General features: G+C 40.6%; 1 protein-coding gene across 2 annotated transcripts in view; it reads left to right on the top strand.

The window, feature by feature from the left end:
- COL11A1 (collagen type XI alpha 1 chain) overlaps window positions 1–24751 on the top strand; it is a 184482-nt gene that overhangs the window by 110602 nt on the left and 49129 nt on the right. For both annotated transcript variants that reach the window (XM_045028544.1, XM_045028545.1), the window contains 5 exons: window positions 9487–9540; window positions 9919–10026; window positions 18822–18875; window positions 19412–19465; window positions 19559–19612. In XM_045028544.1, the coding sequence (XP_044884479.1) occupies window positions 9487–9540; window positions 9919–10026; window positions 18822–18875; window positions 19412–19465; window positions 19559–19612 (324 nt within the window). The remainder of the gene's footprint in view (window positions 1–9486; window positions 9541–9918; window positions 10027–18821; window positions 18876–19411; window positions 19466–19558; window positions 19613–24751) is intronic.

Genomic DNA, 24751 nt, shown 5'->3' with positions numbered 1-24751 from the left:
ATGATACCAGCCATGGGGTGGTTTCTGCTGCTGCACATTAACAGGAAAGAAGCAGCACTCAACGGGCTTTGCTTGCTATTTGGGAAAGGAGGGCGCTGGATAGATGAAGGCTGCAGAAGATGAAAGACAATGGCTTACCATGGCCGCATGCAAGCCGAATTCTGCTGCCTGGACCTGCGTCTGTGAGATCTCTAACACCAGAGCCGCAGGCACTCAATATTAAGATGCAAAATGCGACCTTGTAGTGAAAACACATGTGCTATGTAAGGTGAATAGTGTTGTTCACCCTGAAAGAGTATGACCATTGTTCTCTAAAATGTATCTTTTAAAATAATTTTCTCCCTTTTTTCTCTCCCTCATGTAGCTCCAAATTTTTCAAACCTCCCTACTCCGTCCCGAAGGCTATCTCAGATAAGGCGGCGGAAAAAAAAGACGTGAGAAGAAATGTTTTCGGAAATCATGGAAGTGACCCGCAATGAAAGAGCTCATCTGAATGAGTGGAAGGACGTGGTAGCAAAGTACAGGAAAGATGCCAGTGACCGCGAGGACAGGAGGGACCAACGTGAGAACAGGAGGGACGAACATGAGGACAGGAGAGAGGAGAGATGCTCGAGATGAGAGGTGGCGGCAGGAAGATCAGCAGTGGCGGGATGCAACTCTGGGGCTGCTGCGTGATCAAACTGACATGCTCCGGCGTATGGTGGAGCTTCAGGAACGGCAGCAGGATCACAGAGTGCTGCTGCAGCCCCTGTATAACCACCCTCCCCCCTCACCATGTTCCTTAGCCTCCTCCCCCGCCAGACGAGTAAGAACTCGTGCGGGTAGGCTCCGTGCACCCGCCCACTCCATCCCAGTGGACAGCCCAACCAAAAGGCTCTCATTATTATGAAATTTTGTTAGTGGCCTTTTCCTTCCCTACTATTCTCCTCCCAAGCCCCACCTGGGCTACCTTGTCAGTTCTCTCCCTCTTTTTAAAAAGAAGAATACATGATTTTTAAATGAGAGTGACTTTATTTCCTTAGAAAGCAAGCTGTGATCGAAGGGGAGGGGTGCGGGGGGTGGGAGAGGTTGGCTTACAGGGAATGAGTCAATCAAGGGGGGGCGGGGTTCATCAAGAAGAAACAAACACAACAGTCACACTGTACCCTGGCCAGTGATGAAACTGGTTTTCAAAGCTTCTCTAATGAGCACCGCTTCCTGGTGTGCTCTTCTAATCGCCCTGGTGTCTGGCTGTGCGTAATCAGTGGCCAGGCAATTTGCCTCAGCCTCCCACCCCGCCATAAAGGTCTCTCCCTTACTCTCACAGAGACTGTGGAGCACACAGCAAGCAGCAATAACAATGGGGACATTGGTTTGGCTGAGGTCTGAGCGATCAGTAATGTGCGCCAGAGTGCCTTTAAACGGCCAAATGCACATTCTACCACCATTCTGCACTTTCTCAGCCTGTAGTTGAACAGCTCCTGACCACTGTCCAGGCTGCCTGTGTATGGCTTCATGAGCCATGGCATCAAGGGGTAGGCTGGGTCCCCCAGGATAACGACAGGCATTTCAACATCCCCAACTGTTATTTTCTGGTCTGGGAAGTAATTCCCTTGCTGCAGCCGTTTAAACAGAGTAGTGTTCCTGAAGACGCGAGCGTCATGAACCCTTCCCGGCCATCCCACGTGGATGTTGGTGAAACGTCCCTTGTGATCCACCAGTGCTTGCAGCACCATTGAAAAGTACCCCTTGCAGTTTATGTAGTGGGTGCCCTGGTGCTCCGGTGCCAAGATAGGGATATGGGTTCCATCTATCGCCCCACCACAGTTAGGGAATCCCATTGCAGCAAAGCCATCCACTATGACCTGCACATTTCCCAGAGTCACAACCTTTCGTAGCAGCAGCTTAGTGATTGCTTTGGCTACTTGCATCACAGCAGCCCCCACAGTAGATTTGACCACTCCAAATTGATTCCCGACTGACCGGTAGCTGTCTGGCGTTGCAAGCTTCCAGAGGGCTATTGCCACTTGCTTCTCTACTGTGAGGGCTGCTCTCATCTTTGTATTCTGGCACTTCAGGGCAGGGGAAAGCAAGTCACAAAGTTCCATGAAAGTGCCCTTACGCATGCGAAAGTTTCGCAGCCACTGGGAATCGTCCCACACCTGCAACACTATGCGGTCCCACCAGTCTGTGCTTGTTTCCCAGGCCCAAAATTGGAGTTCAATGGCTAGAACCTGCCCCATTACCAGCAGAATCTCCAATGCGCAGGGGCCCGCAGTTTGACAGAATTCTGTGTCCATGTCCTCATCACTCTCGTCGCTGCTCTGCTGTAGCCACCGCCTCCTCACCTGGCTTTGCAGGTCCCGGTTCAGCATTGACTGCACGAGAATGCACGAGGTGTTTAAAACGTCCATGATTGCTGTCTTGAGCTCAGCAGGGTCCATGCTTGCCGTGGAATGGCGTCTGCACAGTTCACTCAGGAAAAAAGGTGCGAAACGGTTGGCTGCTGCTGCTTTCACGGCAGGAGGGGTGAGGCTGTACCCAGAAGCACCAGCGGCAATGTTTTTTGCCTCATCAGGCACTGGGATCTCAACCCAGCATTCCAATGGGCGGGGGAGACTGCGGGAACTATGGGATAGCTATGGGATAGCTACCCACAGTGCAACGCTCAGGAAATTGACATTAGCCTCGGTACATGGACGCACACCACCGAATTAATGTGCTTAGTGTGGCCGCGTGCACTCGACTTTATACAATCTGTTTTAAAAAACTGGTTTCTGTAAAATTGGAATAATCCCGTAATGTAGACATACCCTGAGTCTCCACCAGAGCTATATTTAGATTGCTAGCTTGAGCTCTGCTAGTGTGGTCTGTCTACCTGAGCTGGGAGGCTTGCTCCCTGCTGCAGTGTAAACATATGCGAAGGGCCCACTGAATTCAATCATAACTTCCATAGAGCTGGATCAGGATCTAAATCTCATGAAAATTCTCACTGGAGTTCAAGTACTTCCATTTTCCAGTCAGACCAGCAATATCTGAAGAACAACCTTCTCCACGGTATTTCAGTACTTCCCGTTCCCCTGATTGCTTTAAAGTTACTGTTTCAAGTCATTTTCAAGTCTCTCGTCAGTGTTTAGGTTTGCTCTTATATTATTTTTTCTGAAGAAGTTCAGACAAAATGGGGGAGAAGTCACTGAGGAGAGATTCTTGATTACATTCCAGTTCAAAATGTGTGAGTTAGTAGAGCTCAGGGCAAGAGTAGCTTATTTAGTCACTTTAAGTATATTGCCAATCCCTATCATGAAAAAGATGTTTTATTATTATTAATTATGCATCTAGCACTATAAATGTAGAAAGTTCTTAGCAACTATCAAATGTCAAATGTCAAAATGTGTGAGTTAGTAGAGCTCAGGGCAAGAGTAGCATATTCAGTCACTTTAAGTATATTGCCAATCCCTATCATGAAAAAGATGTTTTATTATTATTAATTATGCATCTAGCACTATAAATGTAGAAAGTTCTTAGCAACTATCAAATGTATAATTATATAATCTTCACATCAAACGGCATCTTGTTTAATTCAAGGCATATGCTAATTATTACTTTTAATAATATTTTCATAGAAAAATATATAGAGCAAACTTGTGTTGGAAATGGCATTTTTTTTAAAGATAAGAGTGTCCTTCTGCAGTTATTCATGCAAAAGGCTCTTACTTCTGCAGTTCCACATGCAGCAAATGCATACATGTCACAATTCTGTTTTGTCAGATCAAATCATAAATGTTGTAGTAAAATATTTGTAGTGGCCTGTTAACACAGGGAACATATTATAGATATGGTTGAGAAAGCACATCTATTAACCGTCCATGTTTTCTGGGGAATATACCTAGAAAAGTTACTGAACAAATTCCCCTTTGGATTGACATTTTTGGTACTTATTCTCAACCTAGAGATGAACTTTTGGGTGAGTCTGATATAAAAAATGGCCAAATGGAATTTTATCTCAAATGAGAACTTTTTAAATGAGTTAAATTTTCCAGATGTGTATTTTGTGCCTAGATAACTGTAAATCAGCTTTATTATTAATTATTGTTGTAAACTTGCCCTGGATGTAGGGACAAATCCAGCTACTACTTATGTAGCTGGAGAGAGCCATTGTGGTACACAAGCATAGTGCTCCTCTATGCCTGGAAAAGGATGGGTTTTGAGGCATTCACATCTTTGTGCAGCCCAAAATCCAGTTCCATTCGGGCTCTGTATGTGCCAGCATACAAACTTTCCTGTTCTCCCTCTTAAAGGTGCACACGGTGAAAACTTTTGCCCTTCCTAAAGGTAATAATTGGAGATATACCAATCTCCTAGAACTGGAAGGGACCTTAAAAGGTCATTGAGTCCAGCCCCCTGCCTTCATTAGCAGGACCAAATACTGATTTTGCCCTAGACCCCTAAGTGGCCCCCTCAAGGATTGAATTCACAACCCTGGGTTTAACAGGCCAATACTCAAACCACTGAGCTATCCCTCCCCAGCTATCCCTATTTTGCCCCATTTCAGCACAGCTACTTGAGCTTGGCATAGGGCTGAAGATTCAGTCCATAATCCTTAATAAGTACTTTTGATATGTTCCAGGAGCCTTCCTTTACAAATAAAGTAATTGCAAAATAAGTGTTTGAAAATTGTATCCTGCACATGCGTAATACCCAAGTGTGAGGCTTGCATGAATATGCACATATCTGGAGTATTTCACACTGAAATCCTGGATTGTTTCAGTGTTCATGTGCTGTAGTGTTTTTATTTGAAGGTGTGATACAACTCTGATGTTAGAGCACACAAATGAACTCAGCCACACTGAGTCAGATTCTGCCCTCAACTACACCTATTCAACCCACTGACTTCAGAATGTGTGTTTCTGTGAAACTTGCTTTCCCTCCCATAAGACAGAAGGAGTGTGAAGGGGAAGGATAAATGTGCCACCTGGCCTCCCGTCAAAGAGTTTGCAGGGGAGGAGACAAGCACTTGACCCTTTCATCTCAGATGACTTCAGGTTCAAATGTTTGTCTCCTGATAAAAGTGAAGGTGGGGAACTTGAATCTATTAAGATCAGGGGGCCCTAAGTGAAAATGTTTAAGGCCTAATTTTTTTTCCTTTGGCCTCTTCAGAAGAATCTAGACATCTTCTCTCCCTCGAGCCTAGAAAACAAGGACTGAGGAAGGGATTTATGGTTTGGGGCTTTGATTAGTTGATATTTAACAAGAAACCTCTACTGATAATGATTGCCAAGGGACCATCTGCCAACCGGGGACAGCTATAGTGCATTGCTCAGCTCTCCAGTATATCTCTCCCTGCCCCAGACACACCCCTGACACTGGAGATTGCAGGCAGTGTTGTACAGGAGCTGACTCAGCTAGCTACACCTACACTGGAGATTTCTCCATGCCAGCAGAACACTCAGGTAGGGTTTACAATCAGCCTTTTGTGCCACTTGAGTAATGGAACAGAGAATCTGCCCCTATCTGAACAATTGTTTGAGGGCACCTTTTAAAGATGATTAATAGGTGATACTAAACAGGAACGCTATATGGAGGGCTAAGTGAGATTTAAGAGCTCCATTGACCTTGTGCTGATTGTCTGCAGAGAGGTGACAGCATAGAAGCAGTGGCTGACATTTTCAATGCAGTCTAGTGAATTTAGATACATTTTCTATTTGTATGCATGTAAATTCCTTCCATTAGCTGCAGCCCAGTCAGTCTGTTGGAATACGTGCAGGAATATCACGTTAAGATAAGTCACTAAAGAGACTGAAAACATTTGCCTGTCCTGCTGCCATCATGGTATTTGTACAGTGGGTCAGAAACTCATCAATACTATGAAGGAAAAAAAGAGCACAAGAGGAAAGTCAGGAGTGCTGTGGAAATGGAGGGAAAAAGTGTAATTTAAGGAAGTAAAATATTTTAAATTACCAACACCCCCCCACCCAAACAAACAGCTAAGACATACCCCTTTACAAGCTTTCCTGTGAAGGGTAGAAAACCGTCTAACTGCAGTATTTTCTAACATTTCTAGACTAGAATAAGCTCTTTAAACTCAGGCAAGGCCCTAAACTACATTAGAACTCCCAGCCAAAGGAAGTACTGGAGCAGATTTTTGCCTAGACTAAAATCCCACTCAAAGTGCACACCTTGCTGATGGAGCAGGTTTTATACTGCCTTGCCCCACCCCTGACAGGTTCTGCGAATCCACTCCCTCCCCCTGATTAACAACAGAGTTTGAATACATATCATCAACTTAACCCTATCACCAACCAGCCTCCTGGACTTCCACAATTTCTGTGATGGTTCTCCCCATTACACCAGCCATTTGCTAGTATGCCCACTGCAGCATTCAAATGTTAACTATAATGCAAGTGTTTTGTAAGAGGGGGACAGGAAAATTCCAGCAATGTACTTCTCAGATATATGTCTCCCTTCACAATCTGATAGTATTGCAATTCTTTTTTTTTCTTTTGAATGATGGGTCCATCTGATGCACTCTCACTTTCACAAAGAAAATATTGTGCAGCTTTTGTTGTTGTTGTTGTCATTGTTAAAACAGCATGTACAGTCAGATCCTTCAATCCCCTGACAAACTGAGTTCAGTGGGCATTCCATGCACAGAGAGCTTGCAGGATCAAATCCTCTCTAGACTGTGCTATTGTGGAGGTGGGAGAGGGAAGTGAGGAGTCTCCCTCATAGAGCTGAGTAAATAATTGATTTTTCAGTTCTGGCAGCAAACTGAAAAATCAGAACAAACATTTGGTTTAGAAAATACTCAGAATTTCTTAGAAAATTGGAAGAGTCTGGTCAGCTTCAGTGAAAAGAGGGAGTGCATGTTCTTCTTTAAAACTTTTTGCTGTGGTGGGGCACTTGCCACGGTTGTGGGAGACCCATGTTTGAGTCCCCACTCTGGGGTAGGGAATTGAACTCAGACTTCTCCTATCCATTGCAAGTGATTATCCTCACCACCAGCCCATAGGCTAGTCTGTGTGCAAGTGCTCCCATTGAAGCTTTTCCACATTGTATAAATAGATAAACTTTCATTAGGCCAAACAGAGAGCGCAAGTAAATGACTCTTTAGCCTGGTGACAAGGGCATAAATCTGGGAGTTAGGAGATATGGATTCTGATCTTTTCTCTCACGGATTCAGAGGAAGGATTTGAATCCACATTTTCCTATCCCCACATCTGCATCCTGGCGAGTGTCTTAATTGCAAGGCTAAAGAGTCATTCTCATTCTTTCTTCAGCCTGAATAATATTTATACAAAGTGGAATAGCTTCAACAGGAGAGTTTGAAAGCAAGCCATCTTATAGCTTGGAGGTTAGGGCATTCATGTGACAGGGGAGGTATGAGTCCCTGCTCCAGATTCAAATCTAGGTGTCCCACCTCCCATACGACTTACCTAACCACTAGGCTAAAGGTTATAAGGGCAGAGGCGGCTCTACAAATTTGGCTGCCCCAAGCAGTCATGCCCGGGAGGTGCCCCCGAGCCGCGGGAGCAGCGGACCTCCCGCGGGCATGACTGCAGAGGGTCCGCTGGTCGCGCGGCTCGGCTGGACCTCCCGCAGCTGCGGGCGGTTCGCTGGTCCGGCGGCTCCGGTTGAGCTGCCGCAGGCATGCCTGCGGGAGGTCCAGCCGAGCCGCGGGACCAGCGAACCGTCCGCAGTCATGCCTGTGGGAGGTCCACTGGAGCCGCCGGCCGAGCGTCCCCTCCGCAGTCATGCCTGCGGCAGGTCCGCTGCTCCCGGGGCTCCGGTGGACCTCCCGCAGGCATGACTGCGGCAGGTCCGCCGGCCCAGCCTGCCGCCCCCCCGGGAAAGGGCCGCCCCAGGCGGGTGCTTGCCCCGCTGGGCTCTGGAGCCGGCCCTGTATAAGGGGGACACGTATACACACACACTCATTTTTCTGAAGCTGGCCCTGAAAAGCTTTTTCCCAGCCAAAACTAATACAATGCAAATTCACAAAAAGTTTCAGGTCAACCTAACTGCATTGCTCAGCAAATAAACTATTCATCCAAAAAAATTTCACCCCACTCCCCTCCCATCCTCTTCCTGTTGCCTGCATAAAGATCCAGAATTGCTGCCCTCCACTGGGTAAGCCATCCACTCACTGCCCAGTGAATCTGTGTTGTACCACTTCAAGGGATGCCGCTGACTGAGCTCTTCTCACTACAAACAGAGAGCGCCAAGAGGCATCCTGTCATTACTACAGGCTAAATTCTTAGCACAATCCAGGTCTTGTTGTTTTCATCCTATTGAATCTAGCAGACAATACTAAAGTGACCAGACATCACAATATCAGCGGAGCTCTTTGTAAGCTTGAAAGCTTCTCTCTCTCACCAACAGAAGTTAGTCCTGTGACAGATAAGACCTCCCTCACCTTTCTCTCTAAATATCCTGGGACTGACATGACTACAACAACACTGCATAATAGCAGCAGTAGTAAGTCTAGTGAACGTGTAGTAAGATTTGAACTAGCCTTTCACACTTCCCCCACTCAAGAAACTACCCTGCAATATAGCGTGGCATGTACCTAGCAATGCCTAGCCTTGCAACATGAATTGGAGCTCCTAATGCCTTTCCACTGGCAACACCTTCATCTTTGAGACTTTCCAGAAAATCAATCATCTTGATCAGTAAACTCATCTTGCATGCAAGGTCAAGGTTACACACATGAGGCCCTCAGTAACACAGTTAACTCATGTGAGTAGTCCTATTGACTTCAGTAGGAATACTCATATGAGTAATGTTCCACCAGTGTGAGTAAGGGATTCACAACCAGGCCCATAACATATATGTCAATGGATATGATATGTACATATGACATGTAATATCTTATGACATGTGTCAAGATTCCCATTTACATTAAGACTCCTTTGCATTGTTCTAGCAATACAGAATGTAATTTATATCCACTTTAAGGCAGTGTAGGATGGTGTTTCTGTAAATAAGAATGTGGCCCATAGTGCTCAGACAAGCTCAATTCTCAGTCAGGACGGACAGGATAGCAAGTGTTGTGCAAACACAAAAACATATATAGCTTTACGGAAAATGTGATTCAAATAATAAGCATTCAGTTTGAAGACAGATCGTGAGAACGCACTTTAAGGGTTGACTTCCCTCTGTACAAATCTCATTAAAAGGTCTGATATTTTTAGTTTTGGAAAAGCCAGTATTCATTTAGAGTCATGTTTGCATGAAAATCCATTTTTAAATATCCTGAAACATTATGAATGTAAGTGCTTTCAGTAAATGTCAGTTTAAAATTTATTGTAGCCAGGCAAGTCTGAGTCTTTGAGAACTAAACAAATAATGCTTGACTGCACTGAATGTAAAAGACTTTTGAGTAATATTACATTCTCTCTGGAGGAGTATAGAATTGCTTAATAGATCTTGATCATGCAAATACTCTTCTCTCTCTATCTACTGTTCATTTCATTCCAGATGCCAAAACTGCTGTTTTTTCTTTTTATGCAGGGTCCTCCGGGTCCACCAGGTCTTCAAGGTCCTGTTGGTGCCCCTGGTATAGCTGTAAGTAATGCATTTTTTATGCATAGCAAACCCAGACCTTTTCAGATTCTCATTAGGTTTACAAAACTTGATAATGTGCTAATTTGTTCTGCTTGACATAGAATAGATTTGAAACCACAACATATATGTAACAAGGTGTCCCCACACTCACAATCCAAAGGATTTACACCTTACTCTTTAACACTGGAATAATGCATGTGGTGTATTGGACCAATCATTTGGACCATTTTTTTTAATGTGTATGTAATAAACAGTTGCAAAATCAACTTGATACCAAACATACTTAGAAACAAGTCCACTGACTTTAGTGGAACTACTTCGTAATCAAGCTTGGCATCTTTATGCTTCTTGCTCATGTCATGTGTTCCTATCTGTCAGGGAGGTGATGGAGAGCCAGGCCCAAGAGGTCAGCAAGGAATGTTTGGGCAGAAAGGCGATGAAGGTCCACGAGGATTCCCTGGTCCTCCAGGTCCCATTGGTCTTCAGGTAAGACAATGTAGTATTTTTCCCTTTCAGCAATAGGGACCATTATTTCCACATCATCACTTGTCTGAAAAAGAAATTGCCTTCATTAAATACATTACACCATCAGCTAATAATACAGAGACTCTGTGTTCATAGATTTTATAGACGGATACATTGATCTTAAGGCCTGAAGGGACCATCATGATCATCTACGTCTGAACTCCTGCATAACACAGGCAATAGAATTTCAACCAATAATTCATGCATCTAGCCAAATAATTTGTGCATGAACAAGAGCATATTTTTTAAAAAGACATCCACTTTTGATATAAAGACTCAAACTGGTGGAGAATTTACCAGATCCCATGGTAATTTGTTCAATGTTGTTTCATTGGAAACAATGGTAACATGTTCTATTCCTTGTTGATACAAACAGAGACATCACTTAAGTCAGAAAGATTAGAAAACTTTGTTCTGGGTATACATTGCTGCCTTTGTTGATAACTTGGCATGGTTTGGCCTAGAAATCTCTTAGTCATTCCATAGGGTAGTCAGCGAACATAAAGGACAGGCACAGACACTATGCTCAATAAAATGTACAGCATGTCACTATTTCAGGCATATAATTACAAGCTAAAAATCTTGCTTTTTAAAATTTACTTTTTAATTTCTTAAGTATAGTGGAATAGAGAATAAAGAACAAAATGTTTAAGATTTTTTTACTCTTTTCCAATTCATAAATATTAGAGGGTGCAGTGGTTTGAACTTTTGTCTGTTTATTAAGCTATTTTACATGTTTTAATACTGAAATTATACAGTAGGTCTGGGAATTTATTAAATAGCACAACACTTTTCATATCTGCCACGTTTCCGGTGCACTTGCTATTTCACTAACCCCAGAACCTGTTTAACCACTCATTTCCAAAATCTTACTATGCAATGCAGCTTGGACAACATTGTGTTAATTTACAGCAGGGGTCGGCAACCTTTCAGAAGTGGTGTGCCGAGTGTTCATTTATTCACTCTAATTTAAGGTTTCACGTGCCGGTAATACATTTTAATGTTTTTAGAAAGTCTCTTTCTATAAGTCTATAATATATAACTAAACTATTGTTGTATGTAAAGTAAATAAGGTTTTTAAAATGTTTAAGAAGCTTCATTTAAAATTAAATAAAAATCCAGAGGCCCCCGCCACCCCCCGACTGGTGGCCAGGACCCAGGCAGTGTGAGTGCCACTGAAAATCAGCTCGTGTGCCGCCTTTGGCATGCGTGCCATAGGTTGCCTACCCCTGATTTAGAGTGTGTTGCCAGACAGCATGGAATGTAAACCCTCAGTACAATATTTGGTGCAACTTCCCATGTATGACTTAACATAACACTGTTTCTACTTTTGAAAGGCATTTGTTGATATTTTTAACATTTCTGAATCAGAAACTCAGTTAAAAAAACACAATGCATTGATTATATTATGATTTATTTACAGATGTTAGTATTTTAAAAGACAATGAAATAACCTTACCCTTTATAGGTATTTCCATATTTTAAATATTGTTTAAGAGTGTATTAGAAAGGATTAATATACTTTACTTTCATGTATTTTAATTTAGTGAAATAATACACATAAAAGTAAGAAATCAATTAGTTTGAGACTTAAACAAATAAATGATTTCTATAGAAGAATTATATTTGCCCAAATCTCATTTTCCTCTGAGTATGCTGGTCCATGGACCAAGATCACACATATGCTAATGGTAATGAAGTACCACTGAGAAATCAAGAGCTCTTTTTATTCACTAATGTGGTTCTCATAGTAACAGTGAACCCATGGAGAGTAACAACTTTATCTTTCTTGTTTATAGTATTTCATGATAATCAAATTTCCCCAGCTGAAATTAAATTCTACTGGGGCTGCTTATAGTGGGCATTAAATCTTAAAAATCATTTTCATTCACACAGGAAAAGGTCTGTCTTAAACTTTTTAATGTCCTTTTTATGTGAATTTCCACTGTGTTGTTTAAATTAAAATTATAATACTTTAAAGAATAGAAATGTCTCTTGCAGAAAGAAAAGAAAGTCAAGGCAAATGTTAAAAATATGTATTACATATCTGAGTCATCTCAGAGTCTAAGATAATTTTACTTTGCCAAAAAGGGGCATGAAAGAGCAAACACTATGGGGAGTGTTTACTGTCATCAGTAACTGCTAGAACTCCTCATAGCAACAACACTCTGTCTGATAGTAAGGGTAAAATCTATGGAAGTCAATAGGAGTTTTTCCATAGACTTCCTTGGTGTCAGCATTTCACCCTATGCATCTCTAAGACTGGGGCCTCAAGAAAGACATCTTCGAATCATTGTGCATAGTGCTCTGAAAACATTTGCTCAGTGTGCAGCAGTAGTCAAAATAGCTAACAAAATGTTAGGAGCCATTAGGGAAGGTATAGAATATAAGACCATAAATATCATGATGCCACTATACAAATCCACAGTATACCTTGAATACTGCATGTAGTTCTAGTTGCTTGGTCTCAAAAAATATATATTAGAATTGGAAAACGTGCAGAGAAGGGCAAAAGAAATGATTTGGGGCATGGAACAACTTCCATAAGAGGAAAGGTTAAAAAGACTGGGACTGTTCAGCTTCAAAAAGAGATGACTAAGGCGAGATATGATGGAGATCTATAACATCATGAATGGTGTGGAGAAAGTGAATAGGGAAATGTTGTTTATCCCTTCAAATAACAAACAATCCAGGGGGTTACTCAATGAAATTAATAGGCTGCAAATGTAGTGAATGCCTGCTAAAATGAAGTAAGATGAGATACTAAAATAGGGAAAGAACAACTCAGACGAGTTAGATGTCTTCAGGTTGGCAGGCCTGATGAAATACATTCTAGAATACTCAAGGAGCTGACTGACGAGATAGCAGAGCCATTAGCAATTATCTCTGAAAACTCTTAAAAGACGGGAGAGATTCCAGAGGAATGGATGAGGACAAATATAGTGCCAATCTATAAAAAGAGGAATAAGGACAACCCTGGGAATTACAGACCAGTCATCTTAACTTCAGGACCTGGAAAGATAATGGATCAAACAATCAAGCAATAAATTTGCAAACACCTAGAAAATAATAAGGTGATAAGTAACAGTCAACATGGATTTGTCAAGGACAAACCATGTCCAAAGCTACCTAATAGCTTTCTTTGACCAGGTAACAAGCCATGTAGATGGGGGCACCACTAGACGTGGTATATCTTGACTTTAGTAAGGCTTTTGATACCGTCTCGCATGACCTTCTCATAAACAAACTAGGGAAATATATCCTAGATGAGATGAAGCTACTGTAAGGTGGGTGTAAAATTGATTGGAAAATTGTTCCCTGAGAGTAGTTATCAGTGTCTCACAATCAAGCTGGAAGAGTGGGGTCCTGTAGGGATTGGTCCTGGATCCAGTTCTGATCAATATCTTCATAAATGATTTGGATAATGGCATAGAGAATACACTTCTAAACCTTGCAGATGATACCAAGCTGGGCAGAGTTGCAAGTGCTTTGGAGGATAGGATTAAAATTCAAAGTGATCTGGAAAACTGGAGAAATGGTCCAAAATAAATAGAATGATATTTAAATAAGGACAAATGCAAAGTATTCCACTTAGGAAGGAACAATCATTTGCACAGATACAAAATGGGAAATGATTGCCTAGGAAGGAATAATGCAGAAAGAGCTCTAGAGGTTATAGTGGATCACAAGCTAAATGAGAGTCAACAGTATAACAATGTTGCAAAAAAAGCAAACATCATTCTGGGCTGTATTAGCAGGAGTGTTTTAAGCAAGGCACATGAAGTAATTATTCCACTCTACTCCACGCTGATAAGGGCTCAACTGGAGTACTGTGTCCTGTGCTGGGCACCACATTTCAGGAAAGATGTGGAAAAATTGGAGAAAGTTCAGAGGAGAACAACAAAAATGATTAAAGGTCTAGAAAACATGACCTATGAGGAAAGATTGTTCAGCCTAGAGAGGAGTAGACTGAGGGGAGAGATGATAACTGTTTTCAGGTACATTCACATAAGAGGTTGTTACAAGGAGGAGGGGGAAAAGTAGTTCTCATTAATCTCGAGGATAGGACAAGAAGCAATGAGTTTAAATTGCAGCAAAGGCAGTTTAGGTTGGACATCAGGAAAAACTTCCTAACTATCAGGGTAGTTAAGCCCTGGAGCAAATTGCTTAGGGAAATTGTGGAATGTACATCACTGGAGGTTTTTAAGAGCAGATTAGACAAACACCTGTCAGGTATGATCTAGTTATTACTTAGTTCTGCCTTGCATGCAGGGAACTGGACTAGAAGACCTACTGAAGTCCCTTCCAATCCTACACTTCTATGAATCTATGAAATATTAGGCAGCACTTCTTCACACAGTGCACTGTCAAACTGTGGAACGCATTGCCAGTGAATGTTGTGAAGGCCCAAAGTATAACTGGGTTCAAAAAAGAATTAGATGAGTTCATGGAGAATAGGTCCATTAATGGCTATTAGCCAAGATGATCAGGGACACAACCCCATGCTCTCGGTGTCCCTAAGCCTTTGCCAGAAGCTGAGACTGGGTGATAGAGAATGATTCACTTGGTAATCGCCCTGTTCGGTTCATTCCCTATGAAGCATCTGGCACTGTTGGAAGACAGGATACTGGGCTAGAATGACCATTGTTCTGCCCTGTATGGCCGGTTTTGTTCAACATCTTCATTAATGATGTGGATGGTGGGATGGATTGCATCCTCAGCAAGTTGGTGGAGGACACTAAGCTGGGGGAAGAGGTAGATATGCTGGAGCGTAGGGATAGGGTCCAGAGTGACCTAGACAAATTGGAGGATTGGGCTGAAAGAAATATGATGAGGTTCAACAAGGAAAAGTGCAGAGTCCTGCACTTAGGATGGAAGAATCCCATGCACTGCTACAGGCTAGGGACCGACTGGCTAAGCAGCAGTTCTGAAGAAAAGGACCTGGGGATTACAGTGGACGAGAAGCTGGATATGAGTCAACAGTGTGCCCTTGTTGCTAAAAAAGCTAATGACATATTGGGCTGCATTAGTAGGAGCATTGCCAGCAGATCGAGAGAAGTGATTATTCCGCTCTATTCGTCACTGGTGAGGCCACATCTGGAGTACTGTGTTCAGTTTTGGGTACCCCGACTACAGAAAGTATGTGGACAAATTGGAGAGAGTCCAGCAGAGGGCAACTAAGATGATTAGGGGGCTGGGACACATGACTTATGAGGAGAGGCTGAGGGAACTGGGCTTATTTATATCTCTGCAGAAGAGAAGAGTGAGGGGAGATTTGATAGCAGTCTTCAACTACCTGAAGGGGGTTTCCAAAGAGGATGTAGCTTGGCTGTTCTCAGTGGTGGCACATGACTGAACAAGCAGCAATGGTTTCAAGTTGCAGTGGGGGAGGTTTAGGTTGGATATTAGGAACAACTATTTCACTAGGAGGGTGGTGAAGCACTGGAATGGGTTACCTAGGGAAGTGGGGGAATCTCCATCCTTAAAGGTTTTTAAGGCCCAGCTTGACAAAGCCCTGGCTGGGATGATTTAGTGGAGTTTTGTCCTGTTTTGAGCAGGGGGTTGGACTAGATGACCTCCTGAGGTCTCTTTCAACCCTAATCTTCTATGATTCTATGATTCTTATGCCCTAAGGCTATAATTTTTGGTGGGGGGATGGGGAGGAGAGGGAGGTTCAAAGGCAAAAGTGGCACTTAAATGTTTAAATCCCATTGAATTTCCTTGGGAGGTAGGTGCTTTTGAAAATGTCCCTTGCAAACATTTAGCAGTGTTCTTAACTTTAAGCATGTGCATAATTATTGGGAGGATTGGGACCCAAGTTTGTATTTAAAAAGAAAAATGATGATTTAATAATTTTTAACAACTGAATGAGATGTTAGTGTGAATCATTACTGTGGGGTCACTTAATTTGGTAACACAGAGGGCCTCAACTTCTATACACTCACAAGTAGAACTGAATGAATAGTTTGCCACTAATAATTCATCTAACATATTTAGCCTCTACTTCTTCAGGAATATCCATGGGCAGACCACAGTTATCCTGAATTTATTTGTTATTCAGTATTATTAACTTCATTTGTTGCCCACGTGAAATTAATTTCAGCATAGGAGGCTAACACTTTGCATACCAAGTTTTAACACAGGATGATTTTTTTACACCCAAATTAGAATAAACTACACACCTATAAATACAGTGAGAGATTTCTGAGGATAGTTTAATGCTTTTAACAGACAATACTAATTTAAAGATTAAAAATTGTGAAAACATAATTTATGAGGACCTCAATAGCAAAAGCAGAATCATCTCCTACAAAATATTTATTTAATGCTCCTCACAGTGAGGGAAACGATGTTGATATTAATGGAAAACTGAGCCTCTGAAGTTATTGTCAATCCAAATATTATTTGCTTAAATATTACAAAGTTATACCAAGGTAAAGCCATGAAGGAAGTTAGAGGATGTCAAGACACCTAGATGGTAATCATAACCTGATCACTGCTTTTAGTTTCTTGAAAATCATGCATGTAATAAAGGTACATCATTCCTCTTCCAAAAATAAATAAATGAACAAACAACCCGGTTGGAAGACATCTGTGGGAAATTGCAGTCAGCTGTAACTGACATAACATCATTGTTTAAAGCCAAATCTTTCCCATTTTGTTAAATGGAGACTATTTAGCAGATGAACATATTGGTTATTGAATACACAAAATGGCATCAAATTTCCCTTTAGACAGTATCCATCAGAAATGACAGGAAATGGTACTTGTTTGTAGAGAATAAGACTGCAAATAAAAGAAAAAAAAATTCTGTTTAAAATTCTTCATACTTACTTTAAAAAAATGGGATTGTAAATGCCATATCTCCCTTAGGCTGCATTTTCTATATTGAAAAAAGAACCCACTATTTTCTAATGCCTTATGAAGTTACTGCAATATCAATGAGTATTCATGTTATTGTTCAGAATCACTCTATTCACCTATTCTGTAATAGCACAATTGCTTGAAATTATTTAGCATTGTATTTTGAAAGGTATTATTTCATAGTTTGAGCAGAATATAGTGAGGTTTAGAAGTGATAATGACTCATTATTTTATTATAGTGTATTTTTGAAAGGCATGGCGGGACATTAATTCTGATTAATTACACTATAACAAACACTTCAGGGACATTATAATGCAACCACATAGTGAATTGCATATTCAGTAATGGGGACAGATGTTTTGTTCTGTACAAACAAGTGTTTGTTTTTAGAGTTCAGATATACTCTAGCAAAATATTATAATAAAATAATGTATTACTGTATATTCAATTATCAACACACATTTGGTATGTTAGTAAATAATTAAAATATATGTCATTATAACCTGTACCATAAGCTAGTAATGAGACAAATATTCATTGATGCTACTATTCAGCATGCACTGTAATCAGTGGATACATTTTAGTATATATACTACTGTCACTTATAGCTTTCCATTTTAATGCATCACAGTCTTTTAACTTTCAAAATAAACAGGAATTGAAATATAGAAACCAAATGCATCACAGGATGAGTTTAAGTTGCCTCTTTCATGCTAAACAAGCAACTGCAACAGATATATTGTACCAAAAACTATATTGAAAAGAAGCATGATTTTCTTAAAGCTCATCACATTTTACTCACTAACAGACTGTACTAACATACATCTTTTTTTTTTTTAAAGGAGATGCATTATACATCTGAATTCAGTCAGGCTTTTTATGAATTCCATGCTGTAGAGTTTTACTGTCAACATGGTATCCACTACTGTAATAAAAGTAGCTGTTAGTACCAGGATAATCTTTGTTTGTGTTTTTGAAAATGTGATCAGTTTTATATCCTTTCATCCATATTTTATAATCTGATCCATGCCCATTATGCCACGCTGGTAGAGGGTCCAGAAACTGCCCAGGGCTAGCCAACAGGGAACTCCCCTGTTAGACGGGAACTCCATTCTAGTGCAAGTGTTCTAGATTCAGGCCCTGAGCCTTTGGGCCCTCAATAGAGGGGATGTGTTGAGGTCAGGCAGGAGTTGGCATGCTGGCACCTAAGGTTATACTTTAAAGTTATTAAATAATATAGCATTACAGCAAAATTGGAGTAAAGGCTGTGCACTGCGACTTGATTATCAGTTCTTTGATATGTGCTGAAGGTGACAGTATTGTTGAATTGAAATTGAGAACCAGATCCTAACTTGGTGTAAATTAGTATAACTCTATTTGCTTCATTCGCTACATAGATTTATACCAGCTGAGGCTCTGACTCTTTGTGTACGTGTGGCTGAGTACAGTGCAGTAATCTTGGGGATTGGTATTGTAATGGGTGGGAGTGTTCTCGTGACCTACAATTTCCTTCCCCAAACATACACTTGAACAACCTTACATCTAAATTAATAAAGTTTTTGTGTGGGAATATATACAGTATGTAATCAAACAAATCAGTGCCCAAGTAGAATCGTAACAGTCCTTTTTAAATCAGCCATATTAGCTCTTTAATGTATTTCTTTTTTCATAAAGTTTTTCCTCATCAGTTATAGTTATAAATATTCAAAGGTGCTTTAATCTTTTTTGCCATTATATGAAACTAGTTTTTATATGATTTTTTTCTGTTTAATTCAGATAGTTTTTGTCCTCACATTTTATCTTATGATTTTCTTAATGGGTAGCTGTGATTTACATTATTTCTTCTAAGTAGTTTACTAGCAGTATTTTCTTTTCTCTTTCACATTATTAGGGTTTGCCTGGCCCTCCAGGTGAAAAGGGTGAGAACGGTGATGTTGGTCCAATGGTAAGGTTTTTTTCCTTGTTGGTCACTGTAAGTGCTAGACAACATTCTGTTTATTGATTCGCTTGACTGTCACCTGCTCTCGCTGTGACCCTGGGCACTTCATTTCTGTGTTCATTTCCAATCTTTAAAAAAGGAGGGGTTTAAAGCTTATTTACCTGACTTACATGGGACCTATGAGGATTAATTAGAGCAGACCAGTTTATGCATGCCAGAGAGAGAGAGAGACCAGCATTGGAGACTGGTGTTGCATCCCTGGAGCAGAAGCTCTGGGTAGTGAGCGATAATAGTAACCCACAGAAACTATAATTGTGTCTGTCCTTGTGTAGGAACACAAGGGGCTTCTTGTGCCCTAATCACCATGTAGACTCATGCAATGGGGAACCACAGTCTGGCCCTTACACTTTGTACAACACTCTGAAGATGAAATGCTCTCTGTATGCAAAATATAGTGTTGCTAATTGACAAAAAAACCTGTGCTTATATTTATGTGACAGTAAATACTGCAGTTCACGTATCATATTTTCTCTCTGATTCAGGGTCCACCTGGTCCTCCAGGTCCAAGAGGTCCCCAGGGTCCTAATGGAGCTGATGTAAGAAACACATTCTGTATTGTTCATTGCATTCCTTTAAAAAACAATAATAAGTAGTATAGTTAGCTAACTTACACTCTTTTATGATTGCAGGGTCCTCAAGGTCCCCCAGGCTCTATTGGCTCTGTTGGAGGTGTTGGTGACAAGGTAGGAAAGCTGGTAATATTGACACATAAGAGAGACATCTCTGGGATAAGGAGGAGGACATACATTTTTCCCCCCATTCTTTCTGGGAATATTAGAAATCACAAATACCATTCATTTCCTTGGTAATTATTAACAGCCATGTAGATGCATAACTAATACATGAATTGTGCATTATTATGACCTGAAACCATCCTTGCCAGTTTTTGCATACCACAAAATTGTTCAACAGTCATGGATATGAACTTGAGCGGAAGAGAAATAGCTCAGAGAGAAAATTAACCAAGGACAAAATTGGTGGGCCAAGTTGTGCTCTCAGATATGTCTACACTGCAACATAAACCTATGCTTCAGCCCAGGCTCAAACCTAATCCCCTTTGCAGCTACACTGCAATTGCGCTAACCCAGGGCTCAGACCCAGGGTCCCTGGACCCTGCAGGGGTGGAGGGTCTGAGCTCAAGTTAAAATGGGATCCAGTGTCTGAGCCCTATTGTTTTGTAGGGTACACATAGCACCACTTGATTTGGGTCCAGGAGTTAGCCAGAAGTGTCCCACAACTCAATGGGACAACTTCCTTAGTCCTCTCTATCCCAACAATCTACAATCCACTCTACTGAAAATGGAAGCCATCCCTGGCCCTTTGTAAATGGCAGCAGCTCAGGTCAATATTAATCCATTTTCTTCTGATCACTGATCTGCAAGCACACTATCAGAGAGCCTCCTAGGTTTGCAATGGAGAGTGAACTGATCAAGCCTTTTGGAGAGCGAGCTGGTTTCTGGTAACATGCAGGGTGGGCAGTAAAGTTTTCACACAGTGCACCTGACCCTAGGGTTAGGGCAGCCACATTTCAGAGGGTGGAGGGTAGGGATTCTTAGATATGATTATTGTGCACACTGCAGTGCGGATGCTAGAAGCCTAGGTTTGACCACAGGTTAAAAAAACCTTAACATAGGGTTAAAATACAATGTAAATGCTTAAGCCCAGGGTTCCTTAACATGGGTCAGCTGACTTGAGTCCCATTAAATGGGCTTATATTGCAGTCTGGACATACCCTTAGTTACATCAGCATAAACTCCAGAGTTATTCTCTTGGTTTCACTGGTGTTTCTTTCACTTTATGCCAGTGTAGCTTAGCACATGATTTTCCCTAGTATCTGAACTGTTAAAATATCAGATATTATATGATGCATCAGCGTTAAACATATCTGTGAGGTCAGTTAAATTGGTCTTCAAGCATCAGTGAGCTATATCCTTTACTGAGGTAAATCGACAGGGCTCCATTGAAGTCAAAGGTGAGATGCTGATTTTCATCTGAAGATCTATATGTAGCATTAGCACTTCAAGATGTTATGGTTAATTATGTAGACTTCCACCTCCTGTCTCCATGATGAGTCTCTGTGCTGAGCTACATTTGGTCACCCTTCATTTTGCCTAGGTGAATGTGGAACAGGTACACTCAGAATTCTAGGGACTTTTGTCCAAAATAATATAATGTATATACTCACAGAAAGATGAAAAAAAGCAGAAATAAGAACATGCCTTGGACAGTTATAATTGAGTTGTTGAGAAATTATGTATGATTGTTCTTGAATATTTCATTTCCATAAAACACTGTGGAAGGACTGATTTATTTGTAACAATGTGTATTTTATAAATTTTGGTTGATGGGTCCCAAAGGCGGAGGAAAGCAAGCAAAGGACATTGATAGTCTTTCAGAAGATAATGTATATTCTGCCTTCCTTCCTTTTTCTTCCCTGACCCAGCAGATAGCTTAATACACCAGTTCCTTTCTACCCTTGTCCTTCTCTCATCACAGCTGAGCTCAAGCACTTAAGAAGCCATACTTAAATTTTGTAGCCTTTCAGCACCATGAGTCCTCTGCGTATTCTTTTCAGTACAATACACAACTCTCATACCTCTAGCTGTAATCCATCACAACCATACATTTCAAGACACTAGCTGGAATCACAGGTCAATCAAAATAATGTGTATTTGTTATGGGCCACTTCTTAATCACTCTCAGGAAGGATGCAACTCTCCGAGCCCCAGGTATTATTCCTTTACAGAAGTCAAGGAAGCTGCCTCTGCTTACCTTGGATCATTTGTAAAGATAATAATAATAGTAAAAAAAATCACCAAGACCTGCAATTCATCTTACAATACCTTGCACGCTTTTCATTTCTCTGTGCCAACAAAAAGATCTTTCTTATGATGCATTTCAATATTGTTGACATCCCCCATAAAACTTAGGTTATGCATCTCTTTTTTTTCTCTCTCATTAAAATGAGTTTCCTTCAAACAATGCTTCTGTCATATTTGGGTCATGTCAAAAGGAATCACTGCTTCTTATCAGTATGTCCAAGCTATCATCTTAATAGAATCTGCAGATGCGTCAGCATTTTTTTCTGTCTGCCCATGAAATAAATCACTTACCAGTATTCAGCGAGGAGGTGGAGAGAGAAGTGCAATGATGTACCATGAGCCTAGTGATGATGGCTTGATGGAAAATGTGTCCTACTTTGTGTCCCTTCTTTGTTTTCTGAGATCAGTGGATTAAGGGATAACTATTCTAGCCAGATAAAAGCACTAGACTTGGGCTTTAGACGTTGTGTATTACTGCTTTTGTTGAGTCTGGAGTTGTCAGTGTTTCACTGCTTTTCTTTTTGCTAGTTATATATATTTGGTATATGACTCTCCCCACCTTTTGCTGATGTCTGCATTCTTGCATCTCTAGTGTGTTTTATTAGTAATTGCTAAAAAAGATACAAAGCAATATGCTCTTCTGCATGGTTGCATAATTCTATATTCCACTTAATCTCCAAAGCATGTGACTTGATTCCCTAAGGCTGTCTTCAGCGGCAGTTTGGCCGACATTAAAGGCTGCAGGATTTGTCTCTCTGGGATGAGGACCAAAAACATGTTTGAATGTTCAAGATATGGAGGAGGAGGGGATATCTAATCATACAGACTTTAAATTTATTCATATCAGTGGATATAGAGAACAACAGGGACTGCAAAGGAAAACCCTTTTGATAAAAAAATAAATATTTGGGGTATTCAAAATATTTGGTGGTCCCCTTAAGTGTTAGTAGGTATAACTCTAGGATTTTCTAGCACTAATTTAAAAAGATGAGTCTGGGTGCGGGTTTATGTTGGTTGGGCAAATATCATATTTGCATATTAGATTTAATAGGTATTTATAGATTGGGTTTCACAGTTGCTTCTTCTCCAGTAAAGATAGATCATACCCACAGCATACTGTAATGTTTAACTACCTTTTTGATGGCTATCAAGAGAAGGACAGAGGTATTCAATCATTATGTAGCTGATCATTATGTATCCAAAAGTCATACAGGTAAAGTATAGCCTAGGTAATATTGAAATTTCTTGCTAGTAATATTTTTCTCAGATACCTTTAGTAATTACTATTTATTTTAGCAGTTCACCTTGAGAATAATACTTCAATCAGATTTCATACCTTGCACATTGCAGCTTGTGTTTCTGTATCATGCTGCATACAAAAATGTTATTTGCCTAGGTAAACTGTAGAACAATCCCTAAAAGTGTGTATCAGTAATACTACTGCTAGTGACAAAAGTGAGGTCCATTTGGTCATTTAGTTAATCAGCACCATGTTCTAGAGGGTCAGATTCTGCCACGCTTGCAGTGGGTCATATCTTACTCCACAAATACTTGTAGTGACCGTAAACATCTTATTTTTGGTCATTAGCCTTAGTTTTACTCGGAGACACAATCTCAGGTTTTCTTCTGTAGTATATCTAGGCAAAAAAAAATGTGGATGCAACAAGACTTTAAAAAGGACATAATTACAAGTTAGTGCCATATAAGTTTCTGCTTTGATAGTTCTTAGTTTTTGCTATACTATGATTCAAGGTTACTAGCTATTTCCAACATCTATATCTGAAAAACTTTGACATACAGATGAGCTATGGCTTTTTTTTACTGAATCAAATATAGAAATTAGAGACAGGGATCTGTTTAAAAAATGTCAATTCAGGACTGTTTCCTATAATATACAAAGTAAGAGTGGTTGAGAAGGCAACGACTGTTCAATACCAGATGCTCTTGGACATCAACAACCTAGGTTGGTTCCCATCTAGGTCTTATCCTTCCTTTTGATTTAAAATCATAATATAAAAAGTCATAATTAATCACTTCTTGCTTTTAGATCAGGGTTATTTGGACCTTTTCATCATGCTGGATATCTCAGCAAGACTGACCATGAGCTGTTGCTTCAGCAGCTAAGGAAGACTGATTAGGTGTTCTGAATTGCCCCTCTGTTTTGAAAAGATAGAAGACAACTGTCTATCACCTTCACAGGATGTGTAATGCAGGATCTAAACCATCTTGCTCACAGTTTTCACAGTGTACAATGAGATCGGTCAGCAAGGTAATTTCTAAGTTATATTTCCCAATGCTTTGCCCAGTCCAATTTTAAATTAAAGTAAGTGATGGGACTACCATAACTTTTCTTAAGAGAATCTTCATTCCATTACTCTTTGTTATAAGCCTTTTTCACCCTCTGCATATTTTTTCTCCTTTCTTTATGTTTATACCTTTCAAACACATAGAAGACTATAATATCCCTACATAAATATTGTTTGACCAAGCTTGTAATCTTTCCTTATGCCTCATTTCCTCCATTTAATTAATACTTTTGGTTTTCCTTCTCTGAATTCCCTCCCATGTGTTGACATATTTTTGATATGGAGGGCCCAGAAATGAATGTCTAGATTCACTATCGTTAAAGACCTGACGTCATGTATAGAGAGATTGTTACCACCTTGGTCCATAATGGCATGTCTCTGTACCCAGTACCTAACTGAAAATTGCACTATTAAGAAGTATATCCAAGTTAGTTTCTTCCATTCCTAGAACTTTTAAGTTTTCCTTTATGTACCATAGGAATCCCTTTCTTCCATGTTTATCTGTATTTGTCATCACACAGATGACTGGGGAGCTGAAATCCTCTCATCCAGCATCCTTCACTTCTGAGCATCTTAATTGTCCATATATTTCTCATTTTCATTGTCTTCTGGTCTTGTGGGCCCCCGACTGTAGTTGCTACTTGTAAAAAAAAATAAAAAATATCCTTGGGTATAATTGTGGTTTCCTTGAGGT

This window comes from Mauremys mutica, chromosome 8 (genome assembly GCF_020497125.1).
Source record: "Mauremys mutica isolate MM-2020 ecotype Southern chromosome 8, ASM2049712v1, whole genome shotgun sequence".
In the NCBI taxonomy this organism is placed as follows: Eukaryota; Metazoa; Chordata; order Testudines; family Geoemydidae; genus Mauremys; species Mauremys mutica.
Note: the sequence above shows the minus strand (reverse complement) of the source record. Positions and strands in the feature narration are given on the sequence as shown.